The sequence below is a fragment of the Notolabrus celidotus genome, chromosome 20 (assembly GCF_009762535.1).
Source record: "Notolabrus celidotus isolate fNotCel1 chromosome 20, fNotCel1.pri, whole genome shotgun sequence".
In the NCBI taxonomy this organism is placed as follows: Eukaryota; Metazoa; Chordata; class Actinopteri; order Labriformes; family Labridae; genus Notolabrus; species Notolabrus celidotus.
In genome coordinates this window covers 27,027,824-27,046,478 of record NC_048291.1, presented here as the reverse complement: position 1 = coordinate 27,046,478, position 18,655 = coordinate 27,027,824, and the positions used below count along the sequence as shown (strand labels likewise).

General features: G+C 42.9%; 2 protein-coding genes across 2 annotated transcripts in view; both read left to right on the top strand.

The window, feature by feature from the left end:
* Positions 1-18,655, top strand: part of pecam1 (platelet/endothelial cell adhesion molecule 1) — a 149,570-nt gene that overhangs the window by 66,884 nt on the left and 64,031 nt on the right. The window lies entirely within an intron of this gene.
* Positions 13,677-14,768, top strand: LOC117832401 (histidine-rich protein PFHRP-II-like). Its single transcript, XM_034711501.1, has one exon. It carries the CDS (start codon positions 13,677-13,679, stop codon positions 14,766-14,768), a length of 1,092 nt encoding a protein of 363 aa, XP_034567392.1.

Sequence of the window (18,655 nt, the reverse complement as noted above, 5' to 3'; positions counted from 1 at the left end):
TTCCTTCCTTCCTTCCTTCCTTCCTTTCTTCCTTCCTTTCTTTCTTTTATCAATGGAGCTGTTTTCTGATAGATTCTTCAATAAAATGCATTTCCTTAAATCAAGTAAAATGTTTGTCTTAAATCAAGATTATCCGTCTTCTACTAATAAGATCTCAGTTTGAAAAATGTCTGAAATGTAAAATAAACCTTGTTTCTTCTAAATTAAAACTCAAAACAAGATCATTTCAAGATTGTTTGACCTAGCAAGATATTTAAGATGTCTTAAAACAAGTCCCTCTATCTTGCTGAAATGTTCCTTGTTAAGTAAATGTATCTTAAATTAAGTGGGAGAAGACATTTAGACTAAAAATGAGGCAATTTCACTTGGTAAGACTTTGAGTTTTTGCAGTGAGCAGAGCAAACTTTCAGCAGAGATGTTATCTAAAGAGAGACATTTCATTCTGGACCTGTTCGATGAGCCTCCTCATGCTGTCAGAGTGAAGCGGCCTCCATCACTTCGCACCTGGTTTCTCTCTCTTAGTTAGAATTAAGTGCAACGGGCCGGCTCTTAATGCCGGGGGCAGAGTACAAATGAGGGCATGAAAAGCAAACTTTACATTCCACTCAAAGACTTGATCTTTATCACGGCGCGGTGATGATGCATATTTGCACTTTTTCCCTCTAAACACTCCAATCCTCTGAGACGGCCTGTAGCTCTCACTCAGGCTTTGCTCTCTCGCAGGTTGAATGTTTCCGCCCACTCGCCCCTCCAGAGCTCAAACTGAGGCTGAGATTTGCATGTGTTGGTTATGTGAAGTTCTGCGCGGTCAGTAGATGTCAGGACTTCTCTGCGCTGCTCTCTCTTGGCTGACACCGCTCCGTGAAGTGTGTTAGAGGCCGACGATGTTAATATTCAATTACCCCGTGCCTCCGTCGGTCACATCGGTGCTTTGGAACCAAGAACAGGATGTTACTGGAGAAAGGAAACTCATAGAGGAGGGTTACCTCATGCAGAGCGGCTCTAAAAGTGCATTTTTATATAAAGTGAGGTGAGCCGGCAACTTCAGTTTTATCTTTAAGTGCAGATAAAACAGAGAGAACAGAGAAATACACATGAAAGAAGATATCAGAGAAAGTAAAGATGGTCTCTACACATGCATGCACTTATATGTAAATGCATACACAGTATCTGAGTGCCAGCTCAGCGGTCTCATCCTGGAAGAGGCCCGGTCATTGTATCCTGCACCACTCAGACCGAGCCAACAGGAGACGTTCTTAAGCACGGCTCCTGTTGCCTGGCAACTTTGAAAGCTGCACCATCGATTAACATTTATTACCAGCAAACAAATCTGAAGTCACGTAACTCCTCCAATTATTTTAAACTTTCAAAGCCTCCTACACTTTTCTACTTTACATCTCCAGCTGTTCGCCTGAGCTGGAACCTAAAGCTGAAACCTAAAGCTGGAACCTAAAGCTGGAACCTAAAGGTGTAAAGCTCGGTGGATCTTGGGTCCCAGACTTCGCAGCTGATACACTACCAGTCACAAATTTGGACACACCGTCTCATTCAATGGATTTCATTTATTGTAATTATTTCCAACATTGTAGATTAATACTGAAGACATCAACACTATGAAATAATCTGGTTTTACCATAATCTGGATTACAACAGTAGTCAAATAGGGCTATCCATTGTGTACTAACCCTACCTCTGAACAACACAACTGATGGTCTCAAACACATTAAGAAGGCAAGTCATTCTACAAATGAACTCTTGACAAGGCTCAGGTTCATTAGAAACAATTCCAGGAGACCACTTCATGAAGCGGACTGAGAGAATACCAAGAGTGTGCAAAGCTGTCATGAAGGAAAAAGGGGGCTACTTTACAGAATCTAAAATATGAAACAGATTCTGCTTTGTTTAACACTTTTTAAAAATTAGATAATTCCATATATGTTCTTTCATAGTTTTGATGTCTTCAGTATTAATCTACAGTGTTTACAATAATTACAATAAATACAAACCCTTGAATGAGAAGGTGTTTCCAAACTTTGCACTGGTAGTGTACATCAGATAAAGTGCAACATGGAGGAGCAACATTAAAGGAGCTCCCAAACTGAAACAGGCTGCAATGCACATCAATGTAGAGAATGGAGATCCTGGAAGAACAGATAGGCGGAGGTTAATTCATTTGGAAAATTGAGGAATAGTTGAAGTACCACATCCCCTGTTGTTTTTTGGATCCAAACAGGAGTAAAAAGGAGCTCACTTGGAGGAAAGTGAGTGAGAAAGTCGGATTACCTGGTAAATTGTGAACACTTGATTCCAGCTATCGGTTGTACCTGCAAGTTAACACTGCCCCAGTTAGTTTGAGTCTTTGAGTACTCGAGCACACGTGATCTGACACATGGAGCGTTATTCCTGCAAATTTAGGGAGTAAACATCGTGTTCGAGCCATATGTGTGTGTGTGTAAATATTATGTATGGGCTGTTTACTTGTTTGATGCACTTGTGTGCACACTAGGTGGCATGTTTGTCAAGCCAGGTGTAAAAGGCATATAGGGAAGAAGACCCAATTAGTGGCAGGATAGCTGCCTACCGATTAGCATAGTTTTGACCATCGTCTTTGTCATCTGTCATCGTCTACAGTAGCTTAAAGCCTTTATTTCTACAAGTTCGTAGTAGATGCAAGTGTGGATTGATCGGCTGAGCTTTTATTGTGTGTCGATGTAAAATAAACCCTTATTGATGTCAATGCACAAAGATTGGACTTCATTCATTCATTCTGACGAGGAGGACGCGTCAACTGAGTCCCAGTAAAGCAGACCCTCAGTGGCTTATAGGTGTTTTGTTTCATTTGGCGAAAGCAAGCCACCACACATAGAATATTCTGCAATCCAATATGCAAGCAAATACTCTTATGTCCGTCTGGTGTGAACATAAGGCAACATAAGGCTCTTCAGGCGTCTTCTGTTCATGAACAACAGGTGAGGACCTGACAGACGTTCACACAGCCTGCACACCAAGCAGCTAGTTCACTTTTTGTGTAATATTGTATTTAAAAAAAAAATCATTCTCTTGCAAAAGCAGCCGCTCTGCATGTTTTTATCTTTAATTTGAGATTCATTGCTTCTGGCAGCACATTTTATGTTAATTTATGACGAGTCTGAGTCTCTGCACTGATGAGGCTTCAGCTCTCAGGGGCTGAAACACAATGAGTTTTGGTAATGACAGAAAAACTGGACAAGGAGGGGAAAGTTTTTAAAAACTAAGAGACAGAAAACAACAGCCTAATTATATCTGGCTGCTTTTCTTTCTCTGTTTTTGTTGTTTTGTTTTCTTTCAGTGTAATCCCAAGATGTCCCTCCCTTTCTCTCCTGACATCACAAAGAGGAACCATTACTGAGGCTTAGTAAATAAAAGGGCCTTTATTTAGCATGCTTCTTAAGAAAAGATTAAACTGATGCTCTGTTGAAAATATCTGTAGCATGATGTTTTTTAATAATCCACAGAAATCTGCCTTAAGAGATCAAAATCTGTGTTCAGTTTATCCTGGGGCTAAAAATAAAGATCCCTCAGTCTTTAGATGCTGATTCATGGTTACACATTGGACAGACGTCCTCACAGAGACGGGGAAAACAACTCAAAGGTTTTAAGAGACTAAAGAGACTTTGACTGACTCTAAGTTTCAAAGGATGAACAGAAGGGGTAATGGTGTGTTTGTGGTTATACGTGATGATTCAACATTAAACTGAAAGTTAAAGAAGCAGCCTGCTTGTTTTTTATAATCAACATTAAACTTAACATTTTAATTGAAGGTAACTTTAGAAAAGGTGGACAGGACTTCTGCAGGATTACTTATGTTGACATTTCTGTCCTCAAGAGCAGCCAGAGAAGGAAACTAACAAATTCTATGGGAGACTTTTTGCCACAGTGTGAACAGGCAGAGGTGATATGTGGTAGAATGATTCGATGTAACGTTTGTGATTTCTGGCTTCCCTTCTGTTGTGGAGAAGTGGTCATTATTGTAATGGGATTTTGACCAATTGGAATCAAGTATTTAGTATTTATCCCAGCCTGAGACAGAGACTAACACATTAATTTGGAGACTTTGGCCACAGTGTCAACAGGCAGACTTGAAATTGGGCAGACTTCTTGTTTTGACCAATCAAAGTCAAGTATTTAACCCAGCCTGAGACGGAAACTAAGGAACGCTATCGGAGGCTTTTCGCCACAATGTCAACAGGCAGACGTGAAATGTGGCCGACTTCTTCTCTTAGCCAATCAGAATCAAGTATTTAACCCAGCCTTAGACAGAAACCAATGAATGCTGATGGATACTTTTTGCCACAGTGTCAACAGGCAGAGGTGAAATGTGTCCAACTTCTTGTTTTGACTGATCAGAATCAAGTTTTTAAGACGGCCTGAGACAGAAACTAATGAATCCTGTCATACTTTTTGCCACAGAGTCAACAAGCAGACTTTTTCCTTTTACCAATCAGAATCAAGTATTTAACCCAGCCTGAGGCAGTAGCTTATGTTTGCTATTGGAGACTTTTGCCACAATGTCAACAAGCAGAGGTGAAATGTGTCCAAATTTTTCTTTTGACCAATCAGAATCAAGTATTTACAACAGTCTGAGACAGAAACTAACAAATTATATTGGAGGTGAATGTTTTTACAACAGTGTCAACAGGCAGATGCGAAATGCTGCAGACCTCTTCTTTTGACCAATCAGAATCAAGTATTTAAACTAGCCTGAGACAGAATCTAAGGAATGCTATTGGAGACTATTTGCAACAGTGTCAACAAGCGGACATGAAATGTCTCCGACCTCTTCTTTTAGCCAATCAGAATCAAGTATTTAACCCAGCCTGATACAGAATCTAATGAATGCTATTGGAGGCTTTGCCACAGTGTCAACAGGCAGACAAGAAATGAGGTGGATTGTGTTTTGACCAATCAGAATCAAGTATTTAAGATAGCCTGAGACAGAAACTAATGAATGCCTATGGATACTTTTTGCCACAGTGTCAACAGGCAGACGTGAAATTTGGCAGACTTCCTGTGTTGACCAATCAGAATCAAGTATTTAACACAGCCTGAGACAGAAACTAAAAAATGCTATTGGAGGCTTTTTGCCACAGTGTCAAGAGGCTGCTGTGAAATGGGTTGGACTTCCTGTATTGACCAATTAGAATCAAGTCTTTAACCCGTATGAGACAGAAACTACTGAATGCTATCAGAAGTTTTTGCCAGTGTCAACAAGCAGAGGTGAAATGTGGCGGACTTCTTGTTTTGACCAATCAGAATCAAGTATTTAATACAGTCTGAGGCAGATACTAATGAATCCTGTCCGATACTTTTTGCCACAGAGTCAACAGGCAGACTTTTTCCTTTGCCCATTCAGAATGAAGTATTTAAGAAAGCCTGGTAATAAGGTAAACAGTTGTTTTAAGCCGTCAGCACTTACAGAAACTTTAATGCTGTTACACTTATTGAACCAGACCTTCCCCTCGACATCACCCTGCTCCTTGTTTTATCGCTCCGTCTCAATAAAAAGACCCTGGAGCTCCAAAAAGAACATTTTAAACAACAGATGGCTACAATTTCATCTGGTTCTGTTTTTCCCCTACAGTACGAGGAGAAAGTACCTCTCTCTTCTTCCTCATTTACCTGAGATTCAGCCGCATTATTGAGACAATTCATCACTGTCATGTACGAGCCACAGAGATGTCACACCGCATACTTTTTTCCTTTTCTTCTCTTCCCCTCACCTTTCCCCCCTCGGCTCCCTGCAGGTCATTAATGCAGTTCTTGTCTGCTCCTTCCAGCCGGCATGTGTATTTATTAGCAGCTGTCACATATTGGCTGCATCAATAATTAGTCACTGTAAAGCCATTTGGGGTCTAATTAGGGGCGGGGTCCGGCGTCAGGGTGATCCATCAAGTAGTCACATGTGTAGCGCACATGCTAATTCAGGAGTGAGAGCGCCCTGCGCCGTACATGTCAATGTGAGGTTTCTGCTGCAGGGAGTATCACCGTAATGACTCGCATCCTGCAGAGAGAGCGTTCAATACACCCTGATAAAAACACTCATTTTAACTGTAAGAGGTGATGTGGTCTCCATGTTAATGTGATGCAACCCTGGAGGTCGATAATATATGCATTGCTTATGATTTAGGACGCCCTGTGATGGGTTGGCGACCTGTCCAGGGTGTACCCCGCCTTTCGCCCGTTGCCAGCTGGGATAGGCTCCAGCCTCCCGTGACCCCCAACGGGATAAGTGGTCAAGATAATGGATGGATGGATGGATGATTTAGGACAGTGTTTACATCGTGGTGAGTGGACAAAGAGAAGAGAAGTGATGCTTAGTTTGTTGTTTTGCTCAAAATAAGAGCACAAATCAGTGAAATGTCTTTGTGTAAAAGTCTGGTTTCACACTGGAGGCGGAGCTTGTGTGCAGGATCCTGCTGGAACAAGAAGAAGCCCCACTTTTAAAGCTGATTTACACTTCTGCGTCGCCCCTACGCAGCAAGGGGTGACACGGACATGAGCCCCACATACTTGTGCGTCGATGTGTCCGTGTCGCGCAGCAATTCTCCGCCTAAATGCTTGAGGGCAGTGTGGTCTCTCTGATAGGCGGTCGCCTGCTTCCAGCCCCGCTACGCTCTCTGGCGCACTGACACACTGGGATCCTAGCTCACCTCCTTCCCCCCAACCCCCTCCATCACTTACTTTAACTCTTCCTGTCCAATTAAAGTTACTAACCATAGAACTTTCTGGAGTCCCTGAGCTCCCTTGTCTTGTAGGTTCCTCTGAGCTGCCGTAGACGTCCTCCTGATACGGACGTTCTGGACTCCAGCGGCAACAGCTTCTACTACTCGTCTCATCACTATCACCTCTCTCTCTTACTCCCCTCTATCCCTCTTTCAAGACCCAACTCAGTCAAGGCATGATGGCTGTCTAACATGAGTCTGGTCCTGCTGGAGGTTTCTGCCTGTTAAAGGAAGTTTGTCCTCTCCACTGTAACTAGCTAAATACTGCGATGTGCAATGCTCATGGTGGATTAATGTGGGGTAAGACTGAGTCTTATCCGGTGTTGGTGTTGGGTCTCTGTTCATAATTTGACATAGAGTGGTCTAGACCTGCTCTGTTTATAAAAGCGTCTTGAGATAACGTTTGTTGTGATTTGGCGCTATACAAATAAAGGTTGATTGGTTGATTGATTGATACATGTTGCTTTTTATCATACAGACATGATTACATGAAGAATAGAGAGGAGGAGATGAAATACACGGCTGATGAGCGGGGATCTCGGAAGTGCTGTAAATTGGGAAATACAATGCCGTTGAGCGGACCAATCACAGGGCTTGCGGCTGTGTCAATGCATGTCAGCTACGTGCATAGGCCTCTGCGTAGGTACGGGAGCTACGTGGACCTCTGGCGCAGGCTACGCCGTTGACTCGACACAGAAGTATAAATCAGCTTTTACTGACCTTGAGCGCCAAAGTGTCACATCCTTAATTCTGACCAAGTAATCTGATTGGATGAGAGGCATTCTGCATGTGGACTTCTCATCACTTGGCCTCAGTCAGGTGTTAATGAACATTACAGTCATGCAACATGTTTGTGGTGAGTTTTTTCTGGAGCCTCAAACTGAATCACCGCTGTGCTGACACTCAGAGCAACAGCGAGCGCTCTCATGCGACGCTGCAAGAGTAGAGTAGAGCAGTCATCCCGCCGCCTCCTTCCTGTCGTTCATGCATCCTACTTTGAAAAGAACAACTTTGGATTTGATGGCAAAGTGTTTGTGTTCTTCAGGTGATGTAGACTCGTTTCTCATTTCCTGCAGCAGCTGTGTGTGTGAGTGTGAGTTTGTTTCTGTGTGTACCATCATGCATCATTTACTTTTTAACACTTACAATATGCAGAGAGAGTATATTTGTTTAGCTCTGCATGCTGCACCATCTGTGAGCATTTACCTCTACGGTCGTACTGTACAAGTGTGTGTGTGAGTGTTTGTGTGTGTGAGTGCTGTGCATGATAGGTCATAAAACAAGCCTGATAGGGCCCGGTGCGTTGCTGAGCACATTATCATCAGCTGGCCCGGGACTTTTATGGCCTTCCACACCTCTCAGCCGGAGCACAGCTTCTCTGGTGTTTTATGAGTCCTGCTCCCACATACAAGACAAGCAGAAAAGGGCGCAGAGGAGGGGAGGGGAGGGTGGAGGGTGGAGGGTGTAAATCAAAGACTGCCGGCTGGGCTAAAGGTACCGGAACAATCACAGAGCTCTTGGTGGTGAAATGTGCGTCCCCTGATGCAGAGGGAATGATGCAGTGAGCGATGAGAGAACATGGAAGCTACAGAATCGACTGAATATCGCTAACAAGTCGCCACGTCATCAGCATATAGAGACATCACTGTCGACATGAGGGGGCCTGTGTACGATTAACCACGAGGAGCAAATTAATGATCCAGTTGGAATTAGGAGCTGAGACAGTGCGTCAGAGATTTTGTGAGAACAGGGTGTTTTAATGATTTAGTGCCATGTTTGGATGTTTGGCTTGCCAAAGTAAAATGCCTCCCAAATTCTGTTTATCTTGATTTTCACAGTTTTCTCTTGGCTGGGGAAGCAGGTAGTCTGACCCAGATACTGTGCAGTCTGATTAATTATTTTGTCTCTGATCTTGGTCTAATTCCAGCTCGACTGAGTGCAGCAGCTGCAGCAGAAGCTTAAATTATGGTGCTGTTTTTTGGGGTATTTTTTTTAAATGAGCCTGTGTTTGGTCCTTTCGGGACCCTGATGCCTTATTCAGTTTCTGTGCCAGAAAACTGAGTTCATGTTCCCACAGTCGGGCTGATATTTGAGAGATTACAGGATCAGGAGAAATTAGGGCGCTGCAGCTGACGTGACTCATCACTGATATCATAAATGTGCTGCGAGTGAAGGAGCGGCATGCACTCACTCCATCACCATCATCATCATCATCGAACGTCATCTGCATCACCTGAATTCTTTACTTCGGTTAATATCGTTCTTTAGGTTCATGAATATTTCAACCCTCTTGAATACTTCAGAAGATTTTCAGAGGGATTGAATTGAATTTAAATGGTGCTGAATGTGAGTACTTCCATTTTACACCACTTTATCCAGAACCGCCATTATATTTCAGTACGACAACTCACGTTCACTTAAGATAAAGTTTATTGCAGCATACAGTATTGTGTTTGGCGTATGGGCTCCGAACCTCATTACTCAGCATACATTATTTAAATGCAAACATTTAGGAGCAATGAGAGAGGACTAACCCCCCTCGGAGCCCGCAGGTGGATGCCAGGGAGGAGGTGGGTACAAAGTTTGCACACAACACTGAGCAGGACAGCAGGAGCACTTGCAAAGCAGAGGCAGAGACAGAGACGGGGAGACTTGCAGCTTAAATAGACCGCCAAATGAGGATGTTGAGATCAGCTGATAGGGAGGATGATGACGTGTCAGTATGACTGAGCGCAGCTCGAGTTGTCTGCCTGAACTAGCTTGCAGGCGGCGCTCCATTTAATAACATTTCAGAGAAAAACATCAAACTTCTTATTTTTCTCATTCATTTACAGCTGCAGGATTAACCCTTTCATGCAGGTATTATGCATAGCAGAGGGAAGTTACCATTACCACATTACACAGACAGTTTTCTGCATCATGCACAGAGCATGAATATCTTTAAAAGCAAACTCAAGACAGACCTTTTTAGTCTCGCTTTTCACTGAATTTCATTCTCATAACAGATTTATTTATTTATTAACTAGTTCAAATTGTAGTCACTTTTTATTCTGTTTTATTTATTTATTTATTTATTTATTTATTTATTTATTTATTTATTTATTTATTTATTATCTAGTTCAAATTTTAGTCTCTTTTTATTCTGTTTTATTTATTTATTATCTAGTTCAAATTGTAGTCACTTTTTATTATATTTTATTTATTTATTTATTTGTTTATTTATTTATTTACTTATTTATGTATTATCTAGTTCAAATTTTACTCTCTTTTTATTCCATTTTATTTATTTATTTTATTTTTTAAGTATAGCATCTTATTTTCTTGTAATGGTTTAATCTTTTATTGTTTCATTATCTTAGTCATTTATTTTATTTTGGTGACTTTAAATTCCTTCATTGAGTTTTAACATCTTATTTTACCTCCAGTGTTTCCTCACTCAGATATCATGAGGGCGTTTCCTCAGTTCGTTCAGCAACTTCTTTTTTATTTTTATTTATTTATTTTATTGTTATTGTTTTTATTATTATAGTTGCATATCTTGTGTTCTTAACCTTAGGATTGTAGGGTGGGTTTTGGAGTCGGGGCTGGATTGGGGATCAGGATGGAGGGGTCTTTTTATTTTATGCATCATATTTCTAACCCATTTTTGGGGCTGCTGAAGCACCTCTAAATTGAATCCCAGCACCCCTAAAAAAATATATATATTTTACTGTATGTCCATTTTAACAAGCTAGAAAAGTTTAAAACCATAGAGTACTTGGTTGAAACATAATATTTTAACAACAAAACTACAGCAGCTCCAACGCGTTTTACATGTTGTGCATTTCAAATGAAAGTCCAAAAAATAACTCAAATGTCAATTTTTGTTATTTTTGGTTCTCACTGTCGGGGGCTGGTTTACTCCAGAAACATACATACTGTTTATGTATATGTTGAGGAGCTGCTGTGTCAACATGAGTTGTCTTTCCCCAGAAAGAAGGTCCAGAAACGGTCCTGCCGTTTTCCCCTCTATAACATCAAGAGGATCAGACCCTACCTGACAGAACACGCAACACAGCTCCTGGTTCAAGCTCTTGTAATGTCATGCATTGACTACTGCAGCTCTCTACTGGCAGGCCTCCCTGCATTCACAGCTAAACCTCTGCAAATGATCCAGAACGCAGCAGCAGCACGTCTGGTCTTCAACCAGCCTAAGACAGCTCATGTCACTCCCCTGCTCATCTCACTACACTGGCTTCCAGTTGCAGCTCGCATCAGATACAAAACTCTAATCATGACTTACAAAGCAGGAACCAAAACCGCTCCAGTTTACCTGGAACCCCTCATCCAGGTCTACTGCCCTTCTCGCCCGCTACGCTCAGCCTCTGAAAAGCGCCTAGTGCTTCCAGCACACAAGGCCTTAAAATCACTAGCTGGACTCTTCTCTTCTGTTGCCCCTAAATGGTGGAATGAATTGTCCAACTCCATTCGATCTGCAGAGTCCCTCTCTACTTTCAAAAGACAGCTAAAGACCCAGCTCTTTAGGAAGCACTATGCACTTAGCTAGACTGTTCTCCACTGTTGTCCCCAGTGGCAGATCATGTCTTCCAGCTACAGTTGACTCACACTGTCCTGCTCTACTCTGGGAATCTGTGTTCAGGTCTTGAGTGACCCAGCACTTGGTACTTTGTTCATTACTGTGGTGATGTTAATTGTTGATGATGATAATGGAAGGTCTTAAATTGGTTGGTTGCTTCATTGTAGATGTTCCTTATTTACTTTGTGCATTACCTTCACACTGCTTGGCGGTACCTGCACCCAAAAGGACTTGAAGCACTTTGTTACTCGTACTGATCTTGTTTCCTCTAGTCTAGATCTTTGCTTGTGTTGTTCTTGTTCTCGTCTGTACATCGCTTTGGATAAAAGCGTCTGCTAAATGACATTGTAACATTGTAACATTGTAACATTGTAAATGAGGGTTACCATATGTTTCTCTTATGATTCCAATCCATTCCTCTTTTGCTGTGGCTCAGCATTTAAATAACCTTTATCAGATTTGATGGTTTAGTCACAGACTTTCCCAAAAAGTGTGATACTTTTATTTCACAGATGTGGGAATGAAATCAGGTTAAAATGCACAAAACAATAAAATGTATCTTGCCCGGCTCAGCACCCCTAAACATCCGATCCTAGAATCGCCCCGGTTTCGTATATCTTTATCTTTATTCTATTTGAAGTTGTTTTTATGTACAGCACTTTGTGTTACACTGTCATTGTATGAAAAGTGCTTTATAAAGAAAGTCTGATTGATTGATTGGTTGATCATGAGGACCTTTATTTGTCATATTTAGAGTATATCATCTGTCTTGACATTTAAGTTACACAAGCAGTTCTTCTTCCACATCTTCGCATCTGCTAAGTTTCTCCTCAGATCCTCCTAACTGCATCGACAGCAGCAGAGGTCACAAGATTAGAGTACAATCTGCATAAGGACCATACGCATTGTTGTCTAATTCACCCGGCAATCTTCTACATTATTGATAATGTTCATTAAGGCAAGATTAATCACCTATTGGCAGCCCATCGCCCAGAGTTACCAGCACTGAGTTGTAGCGCTGCTGACTCTGCAGGAGTGCACACTAACAGGATCTTTACTGTCACTATGAATGATGCCACACCTCCGGTCATCCTGCACCACTTTGGTCCTAAACTTTACACCTTTTCTCCGTGCATATACCTCACAAACGCTCAGCTTCAAGGAGATATTGGACTCAGGGAGAGAACGCAGCATCAGCTGAAAAGAAAATAAGGACATCTGCTGTTTTCTGCAAAGTCCTCCAACATCAACATTGATTTGGGATTCTGCTGCATCTTTGTAAAGGCTTTCATAACAGAACAGAAACTATGACAATGATAGCGCTGTCCTCACCTAACATCATCATTACCATCCATCCATCTCCACATCCGCAGTGTGTTTTCCTCTGAGCAGGGACTGAAACTCAGAAATCACTTTGTGTAAACACACTCTGACACACTGTTTCCAGAGAGGAAGGAATCAATCACCCACAGTGGAGATGCTCGGTGTTGTGTAGCTGTGACCCGGCGAGCTGGAGTGAATGTCAGTGCATAAAACCTTCCACTTACTCGATCTGCCTTCAAGGGTTGATGAGCCTGACAGAGTGTCATGAGAGGGTCTATAAAGTGGAGCCACAGTCCGGTGAGGGCGAGGCAACACCAGGCTCCTCCACACGAGCAGTTTAAAGATATACAAATGAAGGATGAACATGTGAACTCTGAACGACTGAATCATCCCAACACACATTTATTTTTCTGATGCATTCATATTTTCTCTAGAGGAATTCAGAGGAGCATGAATGGGCTTTATGTGCCACCCTCTATATTCAAGATTCATTCAGTTACACTATAAAACTCTGCAGCTTTACTTTAATATAAAACATGTGTATTACTGGAAACACTTGAACTATGCCATCCTTGATGAACCTTCAAGATCTAATCTTCTCACATGTTCACTCATATTCTGCATGAACAGAGAGTTATGAGCGTGCAGTGACCTCAGCTCGACACTGTTTTATTCTCTTTCAGCTCATTGTTTCAGTTTCACTGAAAAAACTTGGACTTTTTAATCTTTCTCAGCCTTCAGTTTGTCTTCAGTCACAGAAAACAGCTGTTTTCAGTTCCTGCAATATAAAAAAAGAATACTTTGACTTTTTAAAACTATTTTTATGAACACATATTTTATTATCAACATTTGTATATACTTTTAAAATTTGTATTTATTTTATACATTTTTATTTTTACTTTATCTAAATATATTTCTCTATTTGTGTGTTACTCGTTTGGAACTCTGTCTGTGTTGCTGCAAGAAACGAATTTCCCCCGGGGATCAAAAAAGCATTCTATGAAGTCTCTTATCTTATGTCGCCACACCACGCCACGCTACACCACGCCACACCACGCTACACCACGCCACACCACGCTACGCCACGCCACACAACGCTATGCCACGCTACGCCACGCCACGCCACGCTACGCCACGCAACGCAACGCTACGCCACCCCACGCTATGCCACCCTACGCCACACCACACCACACCACGCCACACCAAGCCACGCTACGCCACACCACGCTACGCCGAACCACGCCATGCCACACCACGCTACGCCACGCCACACAACGCTATGCCACGCTACGCCACGCCACGCCACGCCACACCACGCCACGCCACGCAACGCAACGCTACGCCACCCCACGCTATGCCACCCTACGCCACACCACACCACACCACGCCACACCAAGCCACGCTACGCCACACCACGCTACGCCGAACCACGCCATGCCACACCACGCTATGCCACGCCACACCAAGCCACGCTACGCCACGCCACCCCACGCTATGCCACCCTACGCCACGCCACGCCACGCCACACCACGCAACGCAACGCTACGCCACCCCACGCTATGCCACCCTACGCCACACCACACCACGCCACACCAAGCCACGCTACGCCACACCACGCTACGCCGAACCACGCCATGCCACACCACGCTATGCCACGCCACACCAAGCCACGCTACGCCACGCCACCCCACGCTATGCCACCCTACGCCACGCCACACCACGCTATGCCACGCTACGCCACGCCACACCACGCTACGCCGAACCACGCCATGCCACACCACGATATGCCACGCCACACCAAGCCACGCTACGCCACGCTACGCCACGCTACGCCGAACCATGCCATGCCACACCACGCTATGCCACGCCACACCACACCATGCTACGCCACGCCACGCCACGCCACGCTATGCCGAACCACGCCATGCCACACCACGCTACACCACGCCACACCAAGCCACGCCACGCTAAGCCACTGTATAAAGTATCGTATTGTTCCTTATATTGTCTTGTCTTGTCATGCCACCCAACACCACTGCACGCCACGTCACGTCCAGTCTTGCCAAGTCACGCCACGCCACCCCCCGCCACGTCACACTACTGTATAAGGTATCGTATTGTTACTTATATTGTCTTGTCTTATCATGCCACGCCACGCCACGCCACGCCACGCCACGCAACGCCACGCCACGCAACGCCACGCAATGCCACGCAACTCCACGCCACCGCACGCCATGTCATGCCAAGTCATGCCACACCACATCACGTCAAGTTACATCACATCAGCTCAGGCAACGACACGTCTTGTATTGTCTAGTATTGTCTTATACATTTTCTCCTCTAGCATGCAGGTAAAAATGTATATTTTTATTTTATAAAAAGTTACAGTTCCCTGCATTTAAAGGGCCGGTTCTTATTTTTGAGTGGAGTGAGGAACTTGTCTAAGTATTACTCACAGAGGATCTCAGTCAGAGCGACCCTTATTTTAGGAAACAAGCTGCAGAACCAGCACCACTGCAGACACAGGGGACATTTGTACCACATTGTTAAGCTCATTTAACCAACATCCGACCCAAACATCAATGCGGGTTTTCTTCATGCTTCACTTTGCCGTCACATAGCCGTCTGTTGTTAGAATAGTTTCCATGGCGAATTTGAAATAAGCTGATCACAGAGCGATAGGAATTTATCTGAACTGATGAAGGTGAGCCGATGCTCATGGATAAATTCTTGTCTGTGTTTGAAAGAAACTTTGTTCTTTTAAATGCGTCATGAAAACACATTTTTCTGCACGTCCACATCGATCACACACACACAAACGCACACACACACACACACACACACACACACACACACACACACACACACACACACACACACACACACATAATGGACATCTGACCCAGTTCACAAAGCAAACACGCCTTTCAAACCTCAATTCACATCACAGCTGATGTCACCAGATGCAATATCTAAAGTCGTCTCATGTCAATAGGAGTCACTGTGATCTCATTTTGAGCTGTAACCTTTATCCAGCTGACCACGGCGCTCTCTCATAACCAAGTCATAAATCACACATGACACGTGTCACACGGAGCAGAGATCCACGCTCGGGACTTGTGATGCCTCTGCTTGGATTTCTGCTCCAGCAGGTCGGGCTCTCATCAAATGGCATTCAAGATGATAATCCCAGAGGTGGAGGAGGAGGAAGAGGAGGATGTGTGCTCGCCATTTATCTCCTCTGGTGTGTGTGTGTGTGTGTGTGTGTGTGTGTGTGTGTGTGTGTGTGTGTGTGTGTGTGTGTGTGTGTGTGTGTGTGTGTGTGTGTGTACATCTGTCTACATCTATGTCTCTGCTTGTGTAGTCTGTGTTTGATCCAGTGGAGCAGAGTTCATTCAAACATCCGTCAGTGGATTAAGTTAAAGCTTATGACGTATGACTCGCAGCCTTACTTAACTAATAGTTTTGGCTAAATCAATTTATGTAACTCTTTTAAAATTGCTCTTTAATATTATTTCACAGACTCAGGCATTTATTCCAGTCATTATTTTATGGCTGTACTAAACATTTTTCTTTGAGTGGTCTTTCCTTCACAGTTTTTAAAGTTTCATCAGATTAAAAGGAGTGTAATATGACACAATTTGCATCTTGTATCAGTTTTTATTTCTAAATTATTGCCTTGGAAGTTTCTTGGTAGTCATTATTTAACTGGGTACTTTAAATTTTTCATTAAGCAGTTGTTAAACTTCAGAAGAATTTCCATGCAAAGCTCATTTATGTAGATTTGTATTCTTTATTTATTGCTGCTAACTTCAAACTATTCCATCTGCATCTTTTGAGGCAGGATGGACCGGATTTCGGTTCTACTGCATGGATGGAAAGTCTGTCTGAATCAAATCTGGAGCTGGAGGACAAATTATGGCGTATTTTAACTTGCAGGATAATACCATTTTAGCTGCTATATCACTGAATAATATGTCACCAATGTGCTGAGGACATGTCTGAGTTCAGTTGGAGAGAATGTTCCTTTTTGTCCTCCTAAGTTTAATGCACAGATTTCCTCTGTCTGGCTTTATTGATAAGTATAATCAAGTATCGTCTGCATATTGGCAAACATTCATAGAATCTTTGATCATACAGGAAGCATTTAAAGAGAAGAAGAAGAATGTACTTTATTAAACCCCAGGGGGGAAATTCAATTTTTTCACTCGTGTTATTTTTCGGTCATGCTACATGCACAGATTTTGGTATGAACATACAATCATGCACACATGCAGCGGACATGCACTTAGGGAGAGATGTCAGAGTGAGGATGCTGCTATCAACCAGCGCACCCCAAGCAGTTGGGGGTTTGGTGCCTTGCTCAAGGGCACATCGGCAGTGCACAGGCAAGTGAACCAGCACCTCTCCAGCCACCAGTCCACTTGCCAAACTTCGTCCATACTGGGACTCGAACCGGCGACCCTTCGGTTCCCAAGTCAAGTCCCCATGGACTGAGCTACTGCCGCCCCAAGATAATGTACAGTTATGACTCGGCTCTCTTACTGATCTTCTGGCTTTGCAAGATGCTTGATTCTGATTGGGCTAAACCCCTTGACAACAGTTATTAACTTTCACTAACATGAGCAACACCAAATCAATCCACAGAAAAGAGTTCTGGCACATTTAGCCTCTGCTTGTTGACACCATAGACCGTAAGGTGAGGTAAAACTGCTAGCTTCTGAGCGGAGCAGGTGAGAGAAACTTTAGGTTAGGGATCTCTACAAAGAAACTTAAACCATGAGCGGTGGTGATGATAGCAGCAGGGTTCAAAGTTGAGACATTAGTTTCTTTTTAAAGGTGTGTGAACCACAGAACTCAGAGAAGAAGGAGAGCTGAATGAGGACAGGTTCATGTTCAATCCACCGCAACAGGAAGAGAAGAATCCATCACCATGGAACGATCACTGACGAGGAATCACTGGGACTATTTTTAAAAACTGTAAACATAAATCATTTTAAATCAATAAGATAATCTTTAATCAATGTTTTAGATTTCAAGTTAGTAGCTGGGTAATAAACGGGGTCTTGTCTCATCCTGAAGGGATTCTACATCCCATAACCACCTGCTAACCATACATTGTCTCTCTCATTTCCTGGCTCCTCACCAAAACATGCCCATCTTTTTTTAATTATATTTTTGGCCTTTTTGCCTTTATTGTATAGGACAGCTGAAGAGAGACAGGAAATGTGGGGAGTAGAGAGGAGGGAAGACATGCAGGAAATGGTCGACTGGTTGGGAATCAAACCAGCGACCCCTGCGACGAGGACTGTAGCCTCTGTATGTGGGGCGCTTAGACCGCTAGGCCACCAGCGCCTCCAAAACATGCCCATCTTAACACTAGATATTGATCTCTAGATGCTTTTGTTGATGTAGAATTTGAAATCCTTCATTCATCTTTATTTTAAATTTGTAAGTTTCAATGACCTACAACCCTAGATTGCATAAAACTAATTTGAAATGCTCACCTTCGTACCAGAAATATCCTTTGAATTTCAGGATACATAAGAGTTCAATTTTGGGTCATCGAAGGATAATGTGGGACCTATTCAAATCAAATATTGTGCCATTTATTACCTCTAAACTTGAGGTGTGGTTTTTTAAAGTTGAACGGGTGCGTCTCTCTCCTTTTAAAGCAAGTTTTGATTTTATTTCTTCATGACAGAGCGGCACAGTCCTTGTTCTGTGTTCAGCACAGAGACCTTCTCTACATCCTGTTCTGCTATCTCCTCCCCTGAAGTGTTGTTTGTCTAACCCTGAACATTCATTAATGGCCCAAAAAATCCAAAAGGTTTTATTGATAGCTAAATAAAAAACAAGCTAAATAAATGTCCTCATGTCCTGTTCATGTCTACAATTTGCAACTTGTGTTTTATTATTTCAGACGTAGCTGCAGAGTAACTGAAGGTGCATTCATTTCATCACATCCTCTACTATGACTGTCAAATACCTGAGT